The sequence below is a fragment of the Poecilia formosa genome, unplaced genomic scaffold (assembly GCF_000485575.1).
Source record: "Poecilia formosa unplaced genomic scaffold, Poecilia_formosa-5.1.2 Scaffold16, whole genome shotgun sequence".
Classification (NCBI taxonomy): Eukaryota; Metazoa; Chordata; class Actinopteri; order Cyprinodontiformes; family Poeciliidae; genus Poecilia; species Poecilia formosa.
Window position 1 is genome coordinate 1849583 of NW_006799955.1, and position 19179 is coordinate 1868761.

The window sequence follows — 19179 nt, forward strand, 5'->3', positions numbered from 1 at the left end:
GACTGTGCTGGTGGCTAGATAAGTAGTCCCTGTCCAACCAGATCCAGTTTTGAATCCGACAACTTGTACTTGTTTTTTGCTAAATTAAAAGTCAGTAACGTTCATATTTAAATTAGGTGTTCACTTGTCATTAGGTGGTCACACTGTAACCAGCTTGAAAAATGAAAAGAATAAAATTTTATCAGATTTTAATAGAATTACTTGGTTTGTCAAAATGTGTGGGACATTTTTTATTTGAAACAATTGCTAATTATAACACCCCACTGCATAAAGAGACTTAAATTATAGTAAAAATGCTTCAAAAAAGATCAACAAATGTGGAATTTAATTTGAGCCTTTTTACAGGAGTGCAATTGATTGTGGAGGATGTTGTAAAATGCAGGAAACTTATGATTCCACCGTCAAAGCAGTTCTTCTGTAACAAAACAAAAAAAGTGTAGTGAGACAATTTTACAAAATAGGAAATTTATTCATTCACGTGTCAGCAGCAAAAATTTAATTCACATGGGCACGTTCTGCACAATCATAGATAAAGTTTGTCTTCATTGCAATACAAAATAAATCAACCAGCAAACAATTTGCCTCGGTTTGTTTAAGAAAAAGTCTTTATCAGGAGTCGTTCTTCGAGAATATTGACTGGGTTGAAGTGCAACACCTGTTCCCAAGCTATTTTAGCCGTTGCAAGTGAGAGCAATCACTGATTCATAGACAAGGTGATCAAGAGAAATCGATTCTCTTCCAGTTTATACCGGAGTGTGTATCATTGAAAATAAATGGTGTGAGTTGAAATCCAATTTCGTTAATTTGTCATCCCTGAAACGAGGCATTTGCAGCGTATAGTGAATATATCTTCAGCATTCGTCTCTGGCGATCTCTGATCGTATAAGTACTGTGCATTCACAAAGCAGCTCACATTTCGTATTGGTTATTGTGAGTTTACAACGTAGGATCTATTTCTGACGAAAATCTTAATGTTGAAATTTACAAATTTACAACATATTTATTAACATTTCTATCAACAGCTTCAGTGCAAAGATATACATATTGTACATCATAATAAGAAAGACAAATATTAACGCAAAAAATTGGCATAAGAAGTGTCAGAAGGCAGAAGTGTCGGAAGATCTTCTCTTCATTTTATCGTGTTTCTCTGTCCCAACACAATCTGAGTTTGTACACAGGCTGCATATAAAAATAAATTCTGTGCAAAGTGTGTTTCTTCTTCACATCCCTCCATCAGAGAGAGGGGTTATACGTCGCTGTCCTCTTTGACAAGGTTGGCCGTGTCTTTGAAACTGTCCTCGGTTGGAGAGAAGGCGCTGGGACGGTCCTTCCTCTGAGGTTTTGCTGGAGGAGCGAATGGAGACGGCTCCGGGGCAGAAGAGTCCTCGCTGCTTCCGACAGGTTTCTCATCCTTCATCTGTAAAACGACGTGCAGTTTATGGCGTTAAAGGTTTCCAAGTGAGCTTTTTAATAAAAGATTCCTGGATTCAAACGCACCTCTGAATATGAAGGGTTTTCAAATGTGGTGCTTGGTTTTAATTTCCGTTTAAACAAACTCCACTTTGACATCTGGAAAAAAACTCAAGTCAAAATCCCACTTTCTAGTTTATATAAAATAAATTCATTAGGATTTACATGGCTTCGGCCTTTTACCTGAACGGGAAGGCTGCAGACAGAAGATGTGTTGACAACACCTGAGCTTTGATCCCCTCGGTACGTCGGGTTCACGAAGTTGTTCAGCTGCTCACCGCTCACATTGACTGTCACCTGTTCAACGGGACACAGAAATAAGGTGTGAGGAGATATATGAAAAAAATATGCACTCCATGCTGAAAATATCAGATAATTTATATAACCTCACTGGGAAAGAGTTAAAACTTGAGATGTCTACAACTATTGTTTTAAAATCCAAACTTACTATGGCTCAAAAATGTAAAAAAGAATAGGATATTCTTACAAAAGCTACATTTTCTACATCATCATGAGAATTGACTCGACTCTGTGCAGCTTGAGAAAATTCTCTTCAAAACCTTTCTGACAAAATTGTAGCATCTTCCAAGAGCCATGGAGCGAGTGCTGGAGGTATGTTGGAACAGGGATGCATCTAAAAGCTGCAGGTTTGAGGACTTAACTTGCACACAACAACATGGACACCCTCACTCCTCAGGGCGCTTGTCAGAGCGAAGGAAGGTAACCTGCATGTTCTTGTAACTTCCTGTTGCTAGGCAACAGTGTTGACAGTATTACTCTTTGTTACTTGTAGAAAACAAACTCAAAGTTAAGCCCATAATTATTTACACTACATCCATGTTTCAGTATAACTTTCATTCAACCAAGTAGAGTTTTTTTTCTGAACAGCATCTCTCCAATAATAGTTATATCCTGCATGTAAGTTGGCCACATTTTTAAATATTTTGGTGTTTTGATTCTTTATCTTTGCTGATGATCTCAAACTTTTTGAGTGCATTCTGGGTAGTTCTGGAGTACAACAAACACATGCTTGGTAAAAAAACAAAACAAAACAAAAAACATACCTATTGATTTATTTTATTAAAAATAAATGTTATCACATGTGGTGTGGTGGTGAGTCATGTAATTCAACAGTTGTTGAACAACTGAATAAAATAAACAGTAACCATGTATCTGAATACCTGTGTAGCATGAATGACGGCTGGGTCACCAGAGACGGGTGTAGTGGCGTACAGTGGATTCTCAAACGTGATTGGCTGTCGCCCGGCATTGGTGGCAAAGTTATCATCCTAAAGGAATATCATATATCAGGTCATAATTCACTACAACGTAAATGCATCATCAATTGAAACTCTCATCATCCAAATTCTGATAATTCAAGCAGGTCTAAGGTGACGTTAAAGACTAAACTGTGTGAATGAACACCACAAAGAGAAGTTAAAAAAAGTTAAACGTTGGTAAAAATGTGCCTAACAGAAACGATATTAACTAAACCCCTTAGCTCACCATCTGCATGGCTGTGTCGATAACAGAAACACCGATGTGTGACGGTCCGAGGTCCACATTGTCACCCGACCAAAACGTTACCCCGTTCCCGGTGTCAGCTGACTTCACAAGACTGCTGAGGCTGGACAAAAACAAAGCAGCCAAAACTGAACTCTGATCCATTTGCTTTGCTGCAAACTTCTGGGGTTAAACCAGAGCTTCAAATGCAAGATAAAGTGATTAAAAATGATGTGTACCTTGGCAATTTAGGCATAGAGGGGATAAAAGATCCTGTTCGTTTGTAGTTGAGGAAAACCCCAGCAGCCAGAGCTCCGGTAATTAAGATGACAATGACGGTCAGCAGAACAGCCACGGCTTAGAGACAAAAACAAGATTATAGAGTGATAAATACTTCAGATTCAGGATTTATGCTTCCACTGGCATAACAACCTGAAGGTGAAACGAAGGTAGATAATTTAGCAAGACATTGATCCCAAACAAAATCCAAGAAACCTTGTGGATTCAGAGTGTAGAATAATGAGTAAAGCGCAAACTTTATTAATGAGTATCTGCAAAGACACAAAATCTTACCAAGTAATTTTGGTCTAGTTTCTAGTGTAAACAGTTGAGAATACTTGAAACAGGACAAAACTAACTTCCAAGTAACTTTGCGGCAAGAAATAGGAGTTTGTTGTAAGTAAATAATTGCTTAATATTAATGAAAAAGTACATGTTTGTTGCTTTCCCACCATATGTCATTGAATGCAGGACTTATTAATCAAAAGCTGCATAGAAAATATTAAAAGTTAAATGAAAATTGTGTTGTTGTACCTGTCCCAGCTGGTGCACCTCTAGACTTCCCCATCTGACAGTAGCTGCCAGTATAGCCATATGGACATCTATAAATTAAAGATAACAAACAACAAAACTAATAATTAATAGGCAAGGGCAAAGCTCTGTCCATACTTGAAGACAATTTAATTCCAGACATTTCTAATAAAAACAGATTGAAACATACAAACGGCTCCTGCAGCTAAACTCACTTGCACTTTGGCAGACCCCCTTCATTGGTGTAGCAGGTTCCACCATTCATGCATCTGCATGCAAGAGGCATTGCAACAGGAGGCTCAATGGCTGCAGAAGCAAAAGCCGAGCACACACAGTGGATGAACAACGATAAAAAAATCACGAGACTCGACACAAAACAACACACACGAGCAGCCAAGCGGCACGTGTCAAGAACAGGCGTGCGAATGCAAAAACAAGACGTCGCATCACTGCAAACACGAGGCAGCGGATGGTGAGAGCAATCCGGGCGCTGACTCTTACCTGCGTCGCATTCTGTCGAGTCGGCGTTTAGTGGAGGGGAGCCTTGTGGGCAGGCGCAGGTGTAGCCGCCAGGCCGGAGGAGGCAGAGGTGGCTGCACACGTCCTTACACGGGTTGGACACTGACAACGACAGTAGAACTTGTGTGCTACTTTGTGTTGATTTATTAGAGAGAAACTCAGTAAATCACAAATTGTGATAAGATTTTAAAGCTTTAAGGAGTATGTTAAGGTTTGTAGAAAGAAATATAACTCATTTAAGTTGAGTGAGAAGCTGTGTGTTTGTTTTGATGTTCAGACCTGACTGGTTGTGCCGGTACTGCTGGTAAACACGGACTTGTGTCAGCCAGGGGTTGATTGTGAGGACTTTGACTTTATTTCCTCGCCCAAACTTGTTCATCTTCCACACTTCTCCTTTGTCTTTAGTTGTCCAGTACACGTTTCCCTCAAACACATCCAGACTGTAGGGATTTCCGATATCTGGAACACAGAAAACAAAGCAACACACATTTATTCATCCAGTAAACTTGAGTTTGCCAAGATACTTAATCAATAATGTCAAGCTTCACTATTCTGACCTCCTGATATGACAATCTTCCTGTCTGTCCCGTCAGGCTTCATGGACTCGATAATGTTTTCTTTGGAGTCACACCAGTAGATTCTGTTTCCATTCACGTAGTCCAGAGCCAGCCCAGTGGGCCATCCCAGGTCTTCCTCCTTCACCAGGACCTCTCTGTGCTGTCCGTCCATCCATGCTGCCTCAATTTTGGGATTCTGTCCCCAGTCAGTCCAGTACATCATCCTGCTCAGAGACGATCACAAAACAACATGTCTGTGACCACCAGGTGGACACCAACACCGAATCTCTGCCATGCAAACCCTTCCTACCCTGACGATGGGTTGACAATGATAGCTGCCGGCTGATCAAGGTCAGTGTGGATCAGCCACTTCCTGTATCGTCCATCCAGTTTCGCCACTTCAATTCTATTGGTCCCTGAATCCGTCCAGTAAATATGTCTGTGGAGAGACATTTAGGAAGACTCAGAATATTTAAACCAGATAAACTGTAGCATCTCTAACTAGAGTATTAAATCATAACTATGTTTGGTTACCTGCCAACCCAGTCTACAGCGATGCCCTCCGGTCTGGCAATGTACCGCAGGTTCAGATCCACTTCTTTCACTGGGTTGCTCCCATAATCATTGAACGTGGTCATGTAGGCACGCTTGATGGAGCCAAACTGGGACCCCCGACCAAGAACTGTCCAGTAAACGACACCTACAGACCACAAAGGAAATGCTTTTCACCTCCTGATGTTTTGTGAACTTTGTATTTACCGTGTGTTCAAGAGCAGAGGCGTCCGGCTTCAGCCCTTGGGAGCGAATGTTCAGTAGCTGTTTAATGCTCCAGCATTCCTTCAGGTGACACCGTAGAAGGACGGTGACGGACTAGGACTGAAGCCGGAGACCAGTGTTGTATGAAAACAGACTTACTGAGGCCTTCGCCCTCTGGATCCCACAGGTAATCCAAGGCGTGGATGTGCTCGGCGTTGTCCACATAGTCCGAATACTGCTCAGAGGACAGATTGAAACGGCGAATACGAATGTTGTCCGGCAAGAGCAGGACTGGAGGGTTTCCTACGTAGAAATTGATTTTGGGTAAATATTCTCTTATCATGAGAGAAACCAGAAGAATCTTTTGTTTTTTGGCAATTGCTTACCTTGAGCAGCGCATTCGGTCCCGTGCAGCTCGCCGAAAGACACAAAGCCTTCAGCACAGAAACATTCGTAGCTGCCTTTCGAGTTCCTGCAGTCCTGAGGACATGTTCCAAATACCTCACACTCATTCACGTCTGGCCCCAAGAGAGGAGGAGATGGCAAGAGTCAAAACTACAACTTCATGTTTCAAACTTCTGCTGCGTGAAGATGATGAACGTGTTGTTCACCTTCGCAGGAGTGTTTCTCCGTGGCTCTGGGCTTGTAGCCTGGTCTGCAGGAGCAAACGAAGCCTCCCTGAGTCAGGTCGGTGCAGTTGTGTTCACACATGTTTGCACTGCATGTGTGTCCATGGCCCAAGTCTGAAAAAAGATTACCCCAAGGCGTGGTGAATGGAGAGGCCAGCAAGTAACGTGAAAATGTTCTAGCAAATGCGTAACTGAAACACATTTGATGGCAAATGACACACGGACACGTTTTGAAAGAGAAAAGCGAAATAAGTCTTTCTTTTTTGCTAAACCTTTCCAAGGTAAGCCACCGTTAAATGTAATTTACTTTATCTAGTTAAATGAACATTACTAAAACCAAATCCAATTGCAATAGGGAAATAGCTAAAGCTTGTCTAGTGCAGCATTATTACAAATCTGTTACATAGATGCATGTAAAACCAATTAAAATGCATTTTTACATGTTATGTTACTTCATATTGTAACTTACGGCAGCCAAGTTCATCTGACTCGTCTCCACAGTCGTCATATTCATCACAGGCGTACTGTAGAGGGATGCACTTTCCGCTACTGCATTTGAACTCCTCATCGTCACAAGGACCGTGTGTGGGCTTTTGACCTACGTGAAGGCAATGTGGAAACAAACACAGGAATGCATAAACTTCTATTTTCATTTGAATATAGAAAATAATGTAGCTTAAAAGAATAAAGTTATCAACTACGCCAGCCATCATGAAACTGCACTCACAGTTTTCCTGTCTTTCATCCGAACCGTCCCCACAGTCATCAATAGAGTTGCACAGCTCAGGGCTGTAGATGCATCGGTTGTTATCGCATCGGAAACGGAACGGAGCCTCACACTCGATGTCCACTGCGAAGAAACAGAGCCAACATATCTCGTATTACATTAAAAAAAAAAAAAAAACGTTTAAACTTTCATGTGATGTTTTATTTCACTCAAAAGCAGCAAAGAGCTGCACTTTTGTCTTTTTTCAATGTTTTTTTTCTCACAGCAGAGATGCAGCTCCTCGTCAGAGTTGTCTCCGCAGTCATTGTCTCCGTCACATTTCCAGTGAGGCTGGACACAAATGTGGTTCCTGCATTCAAACAGGAACGGCGGGCAGTATGTGCCGTTGGGAAAGCGGGTTGCTGGAAGAAAGGGTATTTCTGTTACACCACAATTCCTGCTGTAATATCAGAATGTATTATTTTTAGGCTTGGTTTATTTGGTTTGTTGAATAAATGCAGTATTTTATCCATTATTTCAGTCAGTCTCATCTCCAGTTAAAAAATTGTTTAATTTTCAAGTTTGATATGAAAAAGTATAAACTCTTTTTTTTAATTGTACAGAGTTTAACATGTCTGATTTCATGGAGCCGCTCTACTGCTGCACACGCTGAAGGCTGGCATTGAGTCATGAACAAATATGAAAGTGGTGAAAATAATTTGTCTAGACTTTCAACTATGCATTCAATTCTGCAAAAAAAAAAAAATAAATAATGTTATGTGGCACTCACGGCATGATATCTCATCCGTGTAGTCCAGACAGTCGGCGTTGCCATCACATTTGAAACGTTCAGCTATACAGTGTCCACTCGCGCACTGGAAGTAGCCAGGGGGACATGTCCGCAGCTCTGCTCAACAAAAACAAAAACATAAAAGTGACAAAAAGTGTCCATAAGGAGACAATGCCCAGATAGATTTTGTAGCTGTGTGGTTAAGTTTTATTTTACTCCATAAAAGTTCCTGGGATGTGAGACGAAGTGTTCGTGTTCTACACCGGTTTTCTGTCCCGTTCGCAGCGTACAGTACGTTTGTTTGCTTTGCAGCAGACGGCGTATTCTCCTCCTCAATAACCGACCGTTGGTGGTCCAGCTCGTCTGGCCTTCAGACTCACAGTTTTATTGCTTCTTTGTTTAGCGCGGCCCTTCGTTACTCACAAACAGCCAGATCCCGGGCCAAAACAAAGAGTCTCCACTTACCGCAGTCCCTTTCATCCGAGTTGTCCTCGCAGTCGTTGTCATGGTCACAGACCCAACGGTTGGGAACACAGCGTAGGTTGTCACAGCGATACTCGCTCTCGGTGCACGAGCGTGGCGCTGGGAGAAAACAAGGGAACAGAACCATGCCACCACAAAACTTTATTAACCTAAAAAATATACATTTTGCATGTCTGCAAAAATCCGTTTTAAGTTTTTTCATCATCTTCAAACTCAGTCTTATCAAATGAGCTGAATTATTATATTTTAAGTTAAATTGCAGGTCTAAGGAAACCTTAAACCTGCAATCGCAGCATGTTAAGGTTTATCGTCCTTATTTAAAAAGCTGTGTTAGACTTATTAGCTGGGATGCTTAACATTGCCAAGGACAATAGGTACAAGACTCCTTCCTTCCCTCCTTTTTACACACAGAGGACATCCTATTTCTCTAGGTGCTGATAAGACACCTTTCTCACTGCTACACCCTTTCAAACACCTCCCCAGATGTTGAATTAAATATCTGCTAAACTGAACTCTGCCATCAGCATCCTTTCTCACTCAAACAATCCACCCAGCAGGAGCTGTAGAACAGCACATTTTCCAAATACAAATGTTGACATAAGTTTTTATGAGATTATGGAAATTTTATTGCAAAAGTTTCAAATAGTTATGATTTGTTTTCTGTTTCTTCCCACACGTTATAAAACAGCACAGTGTTTTAAAATATATATGTGGGGATTATTGTTTGGTTGATTTATGGATCTGCTTTAAGATCAGTTAAAAACTATAACACTTAGAAAATATGGACTCGATTATCACAGTTTTTAATCACTAAGAGCATCATTACATAGGACTGCAAACGATATGAAATGTAGAAATCAATCTGCAGGTAAAAAAAACCCCCAAAAAAAACAGTGAAATATATTTTTTTGTACTTTGAATCCCTGTGTTTGTTCTTAAAATTAAAAAAAGATAAATGAGATGGTTGAATGTGATGTAGGAAACAAATAAAATAAAATGTAAAAATTCTCCTCATTCTTAAAAATTCTAATAAGAAACAAAGTCTAAATGCTAACCTTTTTTCAGCCATTTTCATGTCTCATACTTATATATTAGTCAAGTTTTGGAAAGTGACGAAATCAAATTCAGTACTTTTCTAGACTTTTATAGACCATGTAGCGACTTTCATCCCCACAAGATCCATCACACGTATCTAGATGCTGTCGCAGGTGTGTGTTTGTCACAGAGTCACTCACTGCAGCTGCGTTCGTCTGAATTATCTCCACAGTCGTCAGCTCCATCACACCTCCATCTCAGCGGGATGCAGCGATGATTGTCGCAGCGGAAATCCCCGGTGGGATGGCAGGTCACTTCCTCTGAAAGGACAGAAGAGGTTGCTGTTTTTCCTGGCCTTTATGGCTCACTGAATAGATATTATTTCTGTGAAAAGCCAGGTATGAAAAATTTAAAAGTATCTTTTTGACATAGGGAGCATGACAGCATATGGAAATAATGGAAATAATGGGAGGCACAAATACTTATGGCAGTGATCTAAGCAAACTATAAATGAATACCTACTGTTGCATATTTGTGCAGTTGCCTCATGGGGGAGCTGCACACTGAGATTTAATGTTCAGGACTGCCCTACGTTTTCTCAAATCCAATGACAAACAAAAATAAAACTTAATCCAATAACCGAATATAAAATACTGAAGAACCAAGAAGAAGAAAAAAAAGAACAGATGCATTTTCATTATATTATTGTTTAATAAATGGTACTGTATTTTGATTAACTCCTTACATGTTTACACCGTTTAAATGAGAAGTTAGGAAGTTAGAGGTATATATATATATATATATATATATATATATATATATATATATATATATATATAATTTTTTTTTAAAGATTTGCCTCTGGGTATTTCAGGCCAAGAACTGCACATTTTCTGAGGAATGTTGTTGTTGTAAGCGTCTTAGCTGACCTTTGACTCCCTCAGGCATAACAAAAGGTTCCTAAACTTACCGTATGAGATGAAACTGAAACTCAGCTGTCAACATGAAACACAATTTACCAGAGAAACAACTCTGGATCTCAAACCACTTTGCTCCAAGCAAGTCCACACTTTACATTCCCATCTTTTGACTGTAGAGTTGGCCAGCGACTGATATCAAGGTGAGCCCAGGTTTTAAAAACGTACCGTATTCAAAACCGCTAAAATTGCACAGTCCTCTCATTCTGTGTTATGTAGATGCAAAGTGCTAGAGAGAATTTGTTCTGTTGCTGCACGTTGTCAGTCAGCTGGCTGAAAGAAGGCTGCTACAACGTTTCACCACTTTTTTTTTATGTTTTGAATTCCTTCAAAGGGGGCTGTTTTCTGCCACATATCATGAACTTTGTAGCTTTGTCAAAGCATAGCGGCACCTGTACTTCTGAGGCAGAACCACACCACGTAAAATGCATAAATGCTACGTGTGCTTTTGAACTAAAAATACAGAAAAAAAAAACTCCTCCAAAAAAGCCAGTGGAAATGAAAAACAACCACACAATTTAAAACGTAACTAAATTTACTGTAGGAAAACTAGTGATTTACTATACTAAGAAAGCACTGACAAATAGACACTTCTAAATTTAAAATGCCATTCATATTCATAAATCATTCAGAGCCAACAGAAGATTTCAGCGATGAACTGGAAGTTGCGCGTTAGAATAACGTCCAGACTTGTACTCTCAGCAGAAGTGTCAGCTGGAAATGAAAGACATCTTATTTTTTAATTAAAACGCAAAGGTCTAAAAGGGAGGAGGGCAGAACGCCACAGACAGATGTGTGAGCTCTATTCATGCCAGTACAGCGTACGTCTGAGGAGGATAAGACTGCCGGAGATGAGAACCACAGAAGGCAGAGGAGTGAAACAGAGCTGGTCTGAGCTGTCTCTACCACACAGTGCCGGAGGAGGCGGGGGGGTCAAAGATAGCGCGGCGTTCACGAGTCCTGCCCTCCTAGACCTCCACCTGGCCCATCCTCTGCATTCTTACTGGAAGATTAGCGCAGATCTCCCCTCCTGTGCAGGCATGGCACTAATGGAGTGAGGGGCTCTGATAATAGATGGGAGGGCCGTATTTGGATCGCAGCAAGTACAAAGAGACATATATGAACCCTGCCCCCACGCAAGGACAGAGCACACATTCACATATATGTTGTCTCACACCAATGGACAGCTCATAAATCTGCGGCGCTTCCAGGGAGAGGTAAATTAAGGGGGAGGAAGAGTGATGAGACGATCTCCATCAGCACCTCCCTGCACCAGTTACACAGGAGGCTGACGGCTTGGCTAATTGCCTTTATTCACTCCTAAAGAATTCTCTAGAGTAATCTTGAGATTGATAAAACAACAACAAATACAAAATAGAAACCAGGGAACTCAAGAAGAGCTCTCGTTGTGGAAGGGGGAGGTTGTTAAAAAAGAGACTCACCGCAGCTCTGCTCGTCGCTGTTGTCTCTGCAGTCGTTGTGGCCGTTGCAGATGGACCAGAGTGGGACACAGCGATAGTTGGTTTTGCAGGCAAACTCTGTGTGGTTGTCACATCGATACGCTGGACCCACTTAAAAAAAAAACAACAACAACAAGAGAGAGTTAAGATAAAGGCCTAAGAGTTTTGAGTTAAATACATAACAAAGATACATTGATTGTGAAGGCGAAAGAGAAAGAATATGTGGTTTTCAAGCCGCTTTACAAATAGAAATCTGAAAAGTTAGGTGTACATTTTTATCACCACAAGCCAGATAGAGGACAGAAAGAAGCCATTGCACTTGCTAATATTTTGAAAACCTCTTCCTTCCCCTTCACAATGCACCACTTTCCTAATAAAATCCCAATAAAACTCTAACGTGAAACAGAGAAGGACAAAGCAATGGGGTAAATTCTTGTAAGCTACTTACTGCACTCCTCCAGAGGCTCATCTGAATTGTCGCCGCAGTCATCATCAACGTCGCATTTCCAGCTCTGCGGGATGCAGCGACCGTTGCGGCACTTGAACTGTCCTGGGCGACACGTCCTGGTGGCGCAGTGGACAGGGTCCTCGTCGGACTGATCGCCACAGTCGTCCTCGCCGTCGCACTGCCAGGACTCGCTTATGCAACGCTTGTTCGTACACTGCCACTGATGGCTTTCGCACTGGTGTGTAGCTGGGAGGAGCAAAGTCAAACAACAAGCAGTCAGAGAGTCAGGAATATAAACAGGTTCATCCAGCAGCTAAACCACCTACCACACAGCACGGGGTCTTCATCCGAGCCGTCGGGACAGTCCCGGTGGCTGTTGCACAGAAAGTGTGAGCTGGTGCAGTTTCCGTCGTTGCACTGAAACTGGCCGAGGCTGCAGTGGCGAACGGGGCAGGTAGAGGGCTCATCTGAGCCGTCCCTGCAGTCCCGCTGACCGTCGCATTTCCACCAGATAGGGATGCAGCTGTTGACACAGAGGCGGGACAATCCAGTGTGAACCAGAACGTATTGAATAACACAAAACTAACAAGCTCTGTTTTTATTATCTGAAACGTACACAGTTACACGGCAATATGAACAGATCTGTAAGGTTAGTCCAAGCTCTGTGAAGCTATTATCGGTAATAGTTCCCTTTCCTGTAGGGAAAATATGTCATATCGTGTTATCTTGTTGTAAAATTAAGTACGTCCTCGTTAGTGGTGGAAGAGTTACCCTGTGTCAATTCAGCTTAACAGTATATGGTAGTATAGGTCTGACTGGCTTTTAGTCGTCCTTTACTATAAGATCTTTTATTCTCAAACAATTTCTCTCACACAGTGCTACGTCACCTCTGCTCCAAATGAAAGTGTTTTAACTGATCACAGCGTGATGAGTAGAAAAAAATACTTTTTTATATTTTACCAGGTCACCGTTCTCAAAGAGATATCAGAATCAGATCAAATCTGCATCGAGGTAAATGTCTACAAAATAAAACAAATAATACGTTCTCACTGGAAGATCTTTAATAATTAAACTGTTTCTTGTTTGCAGGGGAATTTTATTTACAATAATATTAGGAAAGTAGGGAGGAAAGGGGAGGTTTTGGTGTCAGAAACATCTAAAACAAAAGCTTCTGTTTGCTAGTTTCCCATTCAGTTTGGTAGAGGACCTCTGGTATTTAAAGTGCCACAACGCTCATAAAGAACTGCTGCGCGTTAAAGAAATGGTGACAAACCGTTCATTGTTTGCACATCTGTACTGGGTGCTGGTGCACATGGGCAGGCATCGGGTCACACCTCCTATTTGAACAGCCAGGAAATGGTCGGGGCAGTCACAGGTGTGTTCTCGCCCCCCGTGACGGATTAGGCACAGGTGAGAGCAGCCCCCATTGTTCGCAGCACAGGGATTGTTTACTGTCAAAGCAGGAGCCACGGACAAACAAGGTCAGTTGACCGCAGCTTAGTAAATAAAGACCAGGAAGTGATGAGCGCGATGCTTGTGAAGACTCACCAATTGGCTGGCGGTAAGGATGGCATACGTGAATGTCGAACGGCCTGTGTGTGGTGTTAACCAGGGCTTCTCGGCCAGAACCATCGTACTTGTTGCCTTTCTCCACAGTCCGTGTGTTCCAGTCGGTCCAGTACACAGTGTCCTCAAACACGGTCAGGGCAAAAGGGTGCGGCAAGTTTCCGTCATACACCGTGTGTCTGTGCTGACCGTCCAAGTCGGAGTATCTGGAAAATAAATAGAAATTAAACATCTACTAGAGTTGGTGTGCTGCGGGGGAAAAAATTCACCAACTTCCTGACGAACTTACTCAATGTAGTTGAGATGTGCATCTGACCAGTAGAGTTTGTCGTTGGTGTAGTCGATTGTGATGCCGTTGGGCCACTCTATCTTGGTGGTGATGATTGCTGCTTTGTTGGTTCCATCCATCCCAACACGACCGATGAAGGCTTTGTCTCCCCAGTCTGTCCAGTAGACATATCTGACAGGAATCAGAAGAAAGTGAAACTTAGACCACGTATATGAAAACCCAGTCTCCATCAAAATTTGTGTGACTGGTAAAAAATATAATGGCATCAAACATGACTTAACTATTTTTGAACACTTCTAGCAAAAAAATAAAATTAAAAAAAAGACTATGTGTATTTGTGCTTTGTATGAGGTTTTATCTCCTATTTTGTCCAAATACTACAATTACAAATACTTCCTGCAATAAATATTTCAGCTTAATATAAGAAATGCAAAATCAAATGTTACTGTTCAAAGAACACAACTCCATGAATGAATGAATGAATGAATGAATGAATGAATGAATGAATGAATATTAAATATTAAATGACTGAATTGCTCACCCGTATTTGGGATGCAGAACAATACCCCTGGGGTTTTCAAAGCAATAGGTGTTATTCCCATCAACGCAATGTTCAGCCAGTTTCTTGACAAAGCGACCGTCCAGTTCGGACACCTTGAGGCAATCCAGGAAGCTGTCCACCCAATACAGTTTCCTTCCTATCCAGTCAACCGCCAGGCCCTCTCCATGCAGAACCCCATTGACCACCACCTCCCGGTTGCTGCCGTTAAAAGACATCCTCTCTATCACTCTGCGACTCACATCGATCCAATAGAGGCGTTTATCAACACGGTCAAAGTCTAGAGCGACCACGCTGGTCAGGCCCTGCAAAATAAGAGAATAGGCCTGCCCGTCTGTCGATAGGTTCCTCAGGTAATAGCGGTTGCTGAAGATGAGATAGGGGGAGATGTTGCTGTTCTGACGGCAGCTGCGACCGTCTGGCTCTCTGAGGAATCCCGGAGAGCACTTGCACACGTAGGAGCCGACGGTGTTTTCGCAGATCTGACTGCAAACGCTGGGTGTCTCTGCACACTCGTTGACGTCATCGCATGTTTTGCCGTCGGACATGAGGCGGTAGCCTGGACGGCAGGTGCAGATGAAGCTGGTGGGTGTATCGGTGCAATTGTGGTCGCAGTGGTGAATGGATGGGTCTGTACACTCATTGATACCTGCAGTTAGAGAAAAGGCAAATAATGCCAACTTTGCTGCACTGCCTCCAGTTTCTTGCAGTGTCTTAAAGTTTGCATCGGCACACAACATGCATCTTCAATGTTAAGCGATAAAAGCTACAGTTTCAAATTGTAGATTTATTTTTTAATTCCATACTGTTCAAAATTGCACGTAAGTGTTTCTTCAATTTCTCCATTTCAGCTTTCCAGAATCTTTTCTTTTTTTTTTTTCTAAAATACTTCATAATGCATTAATCAATGTTTTTTAAGTAACGTTATCCTTACTGGGTAGAGTAGTCTTGTGGCTACTCTAATTTGTGATTTTCTACATTTAGCTTGATTATAACAGAATGGCAGGCATTTAACTTAGGCTCTGATTTCTGAAGTATTGCCAGCATCCGTTTACACTCACCACATCCCTTCTCGTCGCTGTTGTCGGAGCAGTCGTCATTCCTATCACACACTTTCCTAAAGGGAATACAATGTCCATTTTCACATCTGAATTCTCCGGGGGGACAGGTGGGCTCAGGTGTATGGCACATATGCTGCAGCTCATCAGACTCGTCCCCGCAGTCATTGTCTCCATCGCAGACAAAGTCGTTAGACACACAGCGGCCATTCTGGCATGTGAACTGGTGTGACTGGCAGGGCTGGTAAGTGCAGCCTTGCTCATCACTGCTGTCTCCACAGTCGTTACGACGGTCACATCTAATTTTGAAAGACGACATCAATTAGCCTCAACTTTCACGCTGTCAGAGTACAAAGTCAACAGTTTTGAGGTTTTAAATCCAACCTGTAGGAGCTGCGTATGCAGAGACCATTGCTGCAGGTGAACTCGTTGATGCCACAGGATCTGCGGGTGCAGTTTTGATGTTCATCTAGGGCATCCGCACAGTCTGCATCTCCATCACACACCCAGTCACGTGGAATACACTTCCGCTGAGGTGGCTGGTTATTGGCACAAGTGAACTCTGTGCTTGAACACGTGCGATTGGCTGGGGGAAACAATAAAATCAGACGTGAGGATTTGCAAGAGCCCGGACAACAATGGTGACATATTTTGGAAATCCAAACATTCCAATCTGTATTTCGAACTGCACGGCCGTGATGGCATTGTTTGAAACGAGCCTCCTGCTGAGGCTCAAGCTCTGCTAAAGTCCCTAGCTTCAGGCATCTTATTTTTGGAGCAGCATACAAGAATCTTGATCCATCCTGAGCCAGAAAGCCAGAGAGAGGAGGCAAGCACAAAGTACCGAGTGAGGCAGGAGAAATCAGGAATGCTAGCTCCTTGGACTGGAGATCTGCTGGAGACTAAGATGCTTGGGACTGGCTGCCAGTGTCTACGCCAACAACACTATGACTGAAGAGTGCCAAAATCCTGAAAAGGAATGGCATGTGGGCAGCAGGAGGCAGCAAAGTCAAATAGTATTGTAAAACAGGGGTCTATGAAAGAAAAAATTAATGAAGATGTAAAAAAAAAAAAAAAACTCAAATAGCTGAATAATGGCAAACAAGTACTGCAACCAGAACCCTGGGCACATTCCTACCCACATTCACCAACTGACAGTCAGTTGGTGACCAGTTAGCACCAACTGAGAACAGTTTGGTAATACTACATATTCATCGCAAACTGGAAAAGATTAACATTTTTCTAATATTCATCGTGATATCGGGAAAATATGTGACCATGCCATTGCTCAGAAAATAAATATTTTATTTTCAGAAAATAAGCAATAGATATTGCTCTTTTTCTGCTAGACACACTGACGACAGTTGGTGTTGACGATTATCATCATAATAGCAATATCAGCGTGTGCCATCCCTCAATCATAACAGTCAGTTGGTGACAGTCAGCACCAACCGGTGGGTAACACCAGATTACATATTCATCACAAATGGGAAAAGACCAATCCAGGAAAATACGCGACCATATCATTACTCAGAAAATAAAGCTGCACACACTGACGACAACACCAACTGTCATTATCGTTGCAATATCAGCTTGTGAAATCTACTGCTGCAGCGACTCCTCGAGTGATTCGAGTACCTCAATTCTTAAAATTCCTTGAGGAAAATGTATCTGCCTCGAAGCTTTGTTAAATTATGTTTTATTCTTTAGCGTATCGATTTCTGGCAGGATCATTATTTGTGTTGGGCAGCACTCTCACTTCCGCCTATGAGTTGTTGCTAAGTGCTAGCAGCATAACGTGAAATTTTCGGGGGTTTTATCGTTTTTGTTGGGGGACCAATAAGCATAGTTAAATTCTTTAAGTTCGCCAGCCTTTCTCGTCCCAGAACTGTGTGGTGACTGTTTGAAAGCGAATGACTGGAAGAGCGCTGCTGATGGACAGGAAGAGAGAGAGTGAAGAGAGAGAGAGAGAGAGAGAGAGAGAGAGAGAGGTCAGAGTCCTTGATTAATCATAACAATAATCGATAGAGTACTTGATTATTAAAATATTCTTTTACAACAGCCCTAGTGAAATCCCTCAGTCGTGACAGTCAACACCAACTGACTGTCAGTTTGGTAAAACTATATTACATATTCATTGCAAAGTGGAAAAGATTAATCAGGAAGAAAAAATAAATTGCAATGATTTCGGTTTATCAACTGAATGGAGGGAGGCTGCATTATTACCTCCCCTCTGCAAGTTTTGATTCCTATAAGTGACAAAAGAAAGAGGAAATGAATACAAATAAGAAATGCGTACCACAGTTGTGTCTCTGATCTTCATCGCTCATGTCACCACAGTCATTGTCTCCATCACAGATCCATGATAAAGCAATGCACCTGCCATCATCACAGCGAAACTGATCTGTATTGCAGGTTCTGACCAGTGTGGCTGCAGAGACAGACTATACATATTAGATATCAGCAAGAAACACAGAGATTTGAGTAAAACATACCAAATCCCACCCAATTTGTATCTACTCTTAGTGCCATCCCCTTTATGATGAGTCTATCCTGTCTGTCTGTAACTTTTTTCCCATTAGTTCTCTTGTAGCTTTTTAACTTTTGAAAGAGGACACAATACAACACTGGCAAAGCTTTCAAAATAGTCATGGCAACTCCACATTCCCATGCATGGTGAGCAATCTAAACAAAAGCCAAAGTGAGGCTCTGTAACCCTGGGTGGATAAAGAGAGGGGGAGGTGCTGTTTGTCTGAGGACATTGAGGGGCGTCACCACAGAGGAATGCAGCCCACAATAGGAGGCCTGGCTGACCACATCATCAACAAAGGAATACACCACTGACTCACACTCTCCGCTACATCACTCACAGGAGTCTCTCACACTGCACAGATTGGCTAACAGACACCTTCACACAATAAGTGAGCAGCTGATAAAAGGTTGGGGTGTGGGGCCATGGGGGAAGTGTGGGGGACTTCGGTACAAAGCTGGTAGGCTCGTTCTGGGTGTGAGAGAGTTGAGGAGCACTCACTGCAGGAGAGGGGTTCATCAGAGCCGTCAGAGCAGTCGGCTCCTCCGTCACAGTACCAGTGGGCGGGGATGCAGCGACCGCTGGAACAACGAAACTCACTCTGGGAGCAAGTGGCTGCAGCTATGCAGAAGATGCAGGCAGGAAACGAGTCAGATGGAGATCATTTCACATTACGATAGCTTTTTGATCACAATATATTCTGGCAAAATACCAAAAACTGTGTTAAAAGCCAATAGACTCAACTTAGTAAAACATAACAGTCTGTTATCTAAATACTATAATTGATGCCATTTCCTGAAAAAAATACAATGGAATTGGAAAAAAAAAGATACTTGAAAATATATAACAATATGCAGTAGCTAATTTCAAAACAAAATTCTCCCATTAGTGCTAATGACTGGAACTTGGGGCAGTTTGGATTTACTGCTCATTTTTTTAATTCACTGATTAAATGCATTTAAATAAATCTAAATTTTACACCAGTAGGACGTAAAATATGTCTGTGCAAATTAGTTTTTGCACAAAAACAA

The 19179-nt window shown here is 42.0% G+C and overlaps 1 protein-coding gene across 4 annotated transcripts in view; it reads right to left on the bottom strand.

Annotated features, from left to right (window-relative positions):
* Positions 1-448: 448 nt before the first annotated feature.
* lrp2a (low density lipoprotein receptor-related protein 2a) overlaps positions 449-19179 on the bottom strand; it is a 55130-nt gene continuing 36399 nt past the window's right edge. For 3 of the 4 annotated variants that reach the window (XM_016668625.1, XM_016668624.1, XM_007546437.2), the window contains 33 exons: positions 18650-18769; positions 17918-18049; positions 16003-16204; positions 15622-15917; positions 14543-15209; positions 14002-14172; positions 13695-13918; positions 13420-13597; positions 12473-12669; positions 12147-12392; positions 11681-11809; positions 9462-9581; positions 8209-8325; positions 7744-7860; positions 7238-7375; positions 6975-7097; positions 6717-6845; positions 6230-6361; positions 6005-6136; positions 5778-5921; positions 5397-5562; positions 5173-5301; positions 4863-5086; positions 4585-4764; positions 4288-4407; positions 4002-4092; positions 3790-3857; positions 3216-3333; positions 2980-3100; positions 2655-2762; positions 1657-1770; positions 1501-1572; positions 449-1420 (listed from right to left, as the gene is read on the bottom strand). In XM_016668625.1, coding sequence (XP_016524111.1) covers positions 1250-1420; positions 1501-1572; positions 1657-1770; positions 2655-2762; positions 2980-3100; positions 3216-3333; positions 3790-3857; positions 4002-4092; positions 4288-4407; positions 4585-4764; positions 4863-5086; positions 5173-5301; positions 5397-5562; positions 5778-5921; positions 6005-6136; positions 6230-6361; positions 6717-6845; positions 6975-7097; positions 7238-7375; positions 7744-7860; positions 8209-8325; positions 9462-9581; positions 11681-11809; positions 12147-12392; positions 12473-12669; positions 13420-13597; positions 13695-13918; positions 14002-14172; positions 14543-15209; positions 15622-15917; positions 16003-16204; positions 17918-18049; positions 18650-18769 — 5396 coding nt within the window. In that variant the 3' untranslated portion in view covers positions 449-1249. Of the gene's footprint in view, positions 1421-1500; positions 1573-1656; positions 1771-2654; positions 2763-2979; positions 3101-3215; positions 3334-3789; positions 3858-4001; positions 4093-4287; positions 4408-4584; positions 4765-4862; positions 5087-5172; positions 5302-5396; positions 5563-5777; positions 5922-6004; positions 6137-6229; positions 6362-6716; positions 6846-6974; positions 7098-7237; positions 7376-7743; positions 7861-8208; positions 8326-9461; positions 9582-11680; positions 11810-12146; positions 12393-12472; positions 12670-13419; positions 13598-13694; positions 13919-14001; positions 14173-14542; positions 15210-15621; positions 15918-16002; positions 16205-17917; positions 18050-18649; positions 18770-19179 lie in introns of those variants that run through there. The other variant, XM_016668626.1, reaches the window with a different exon arrangement.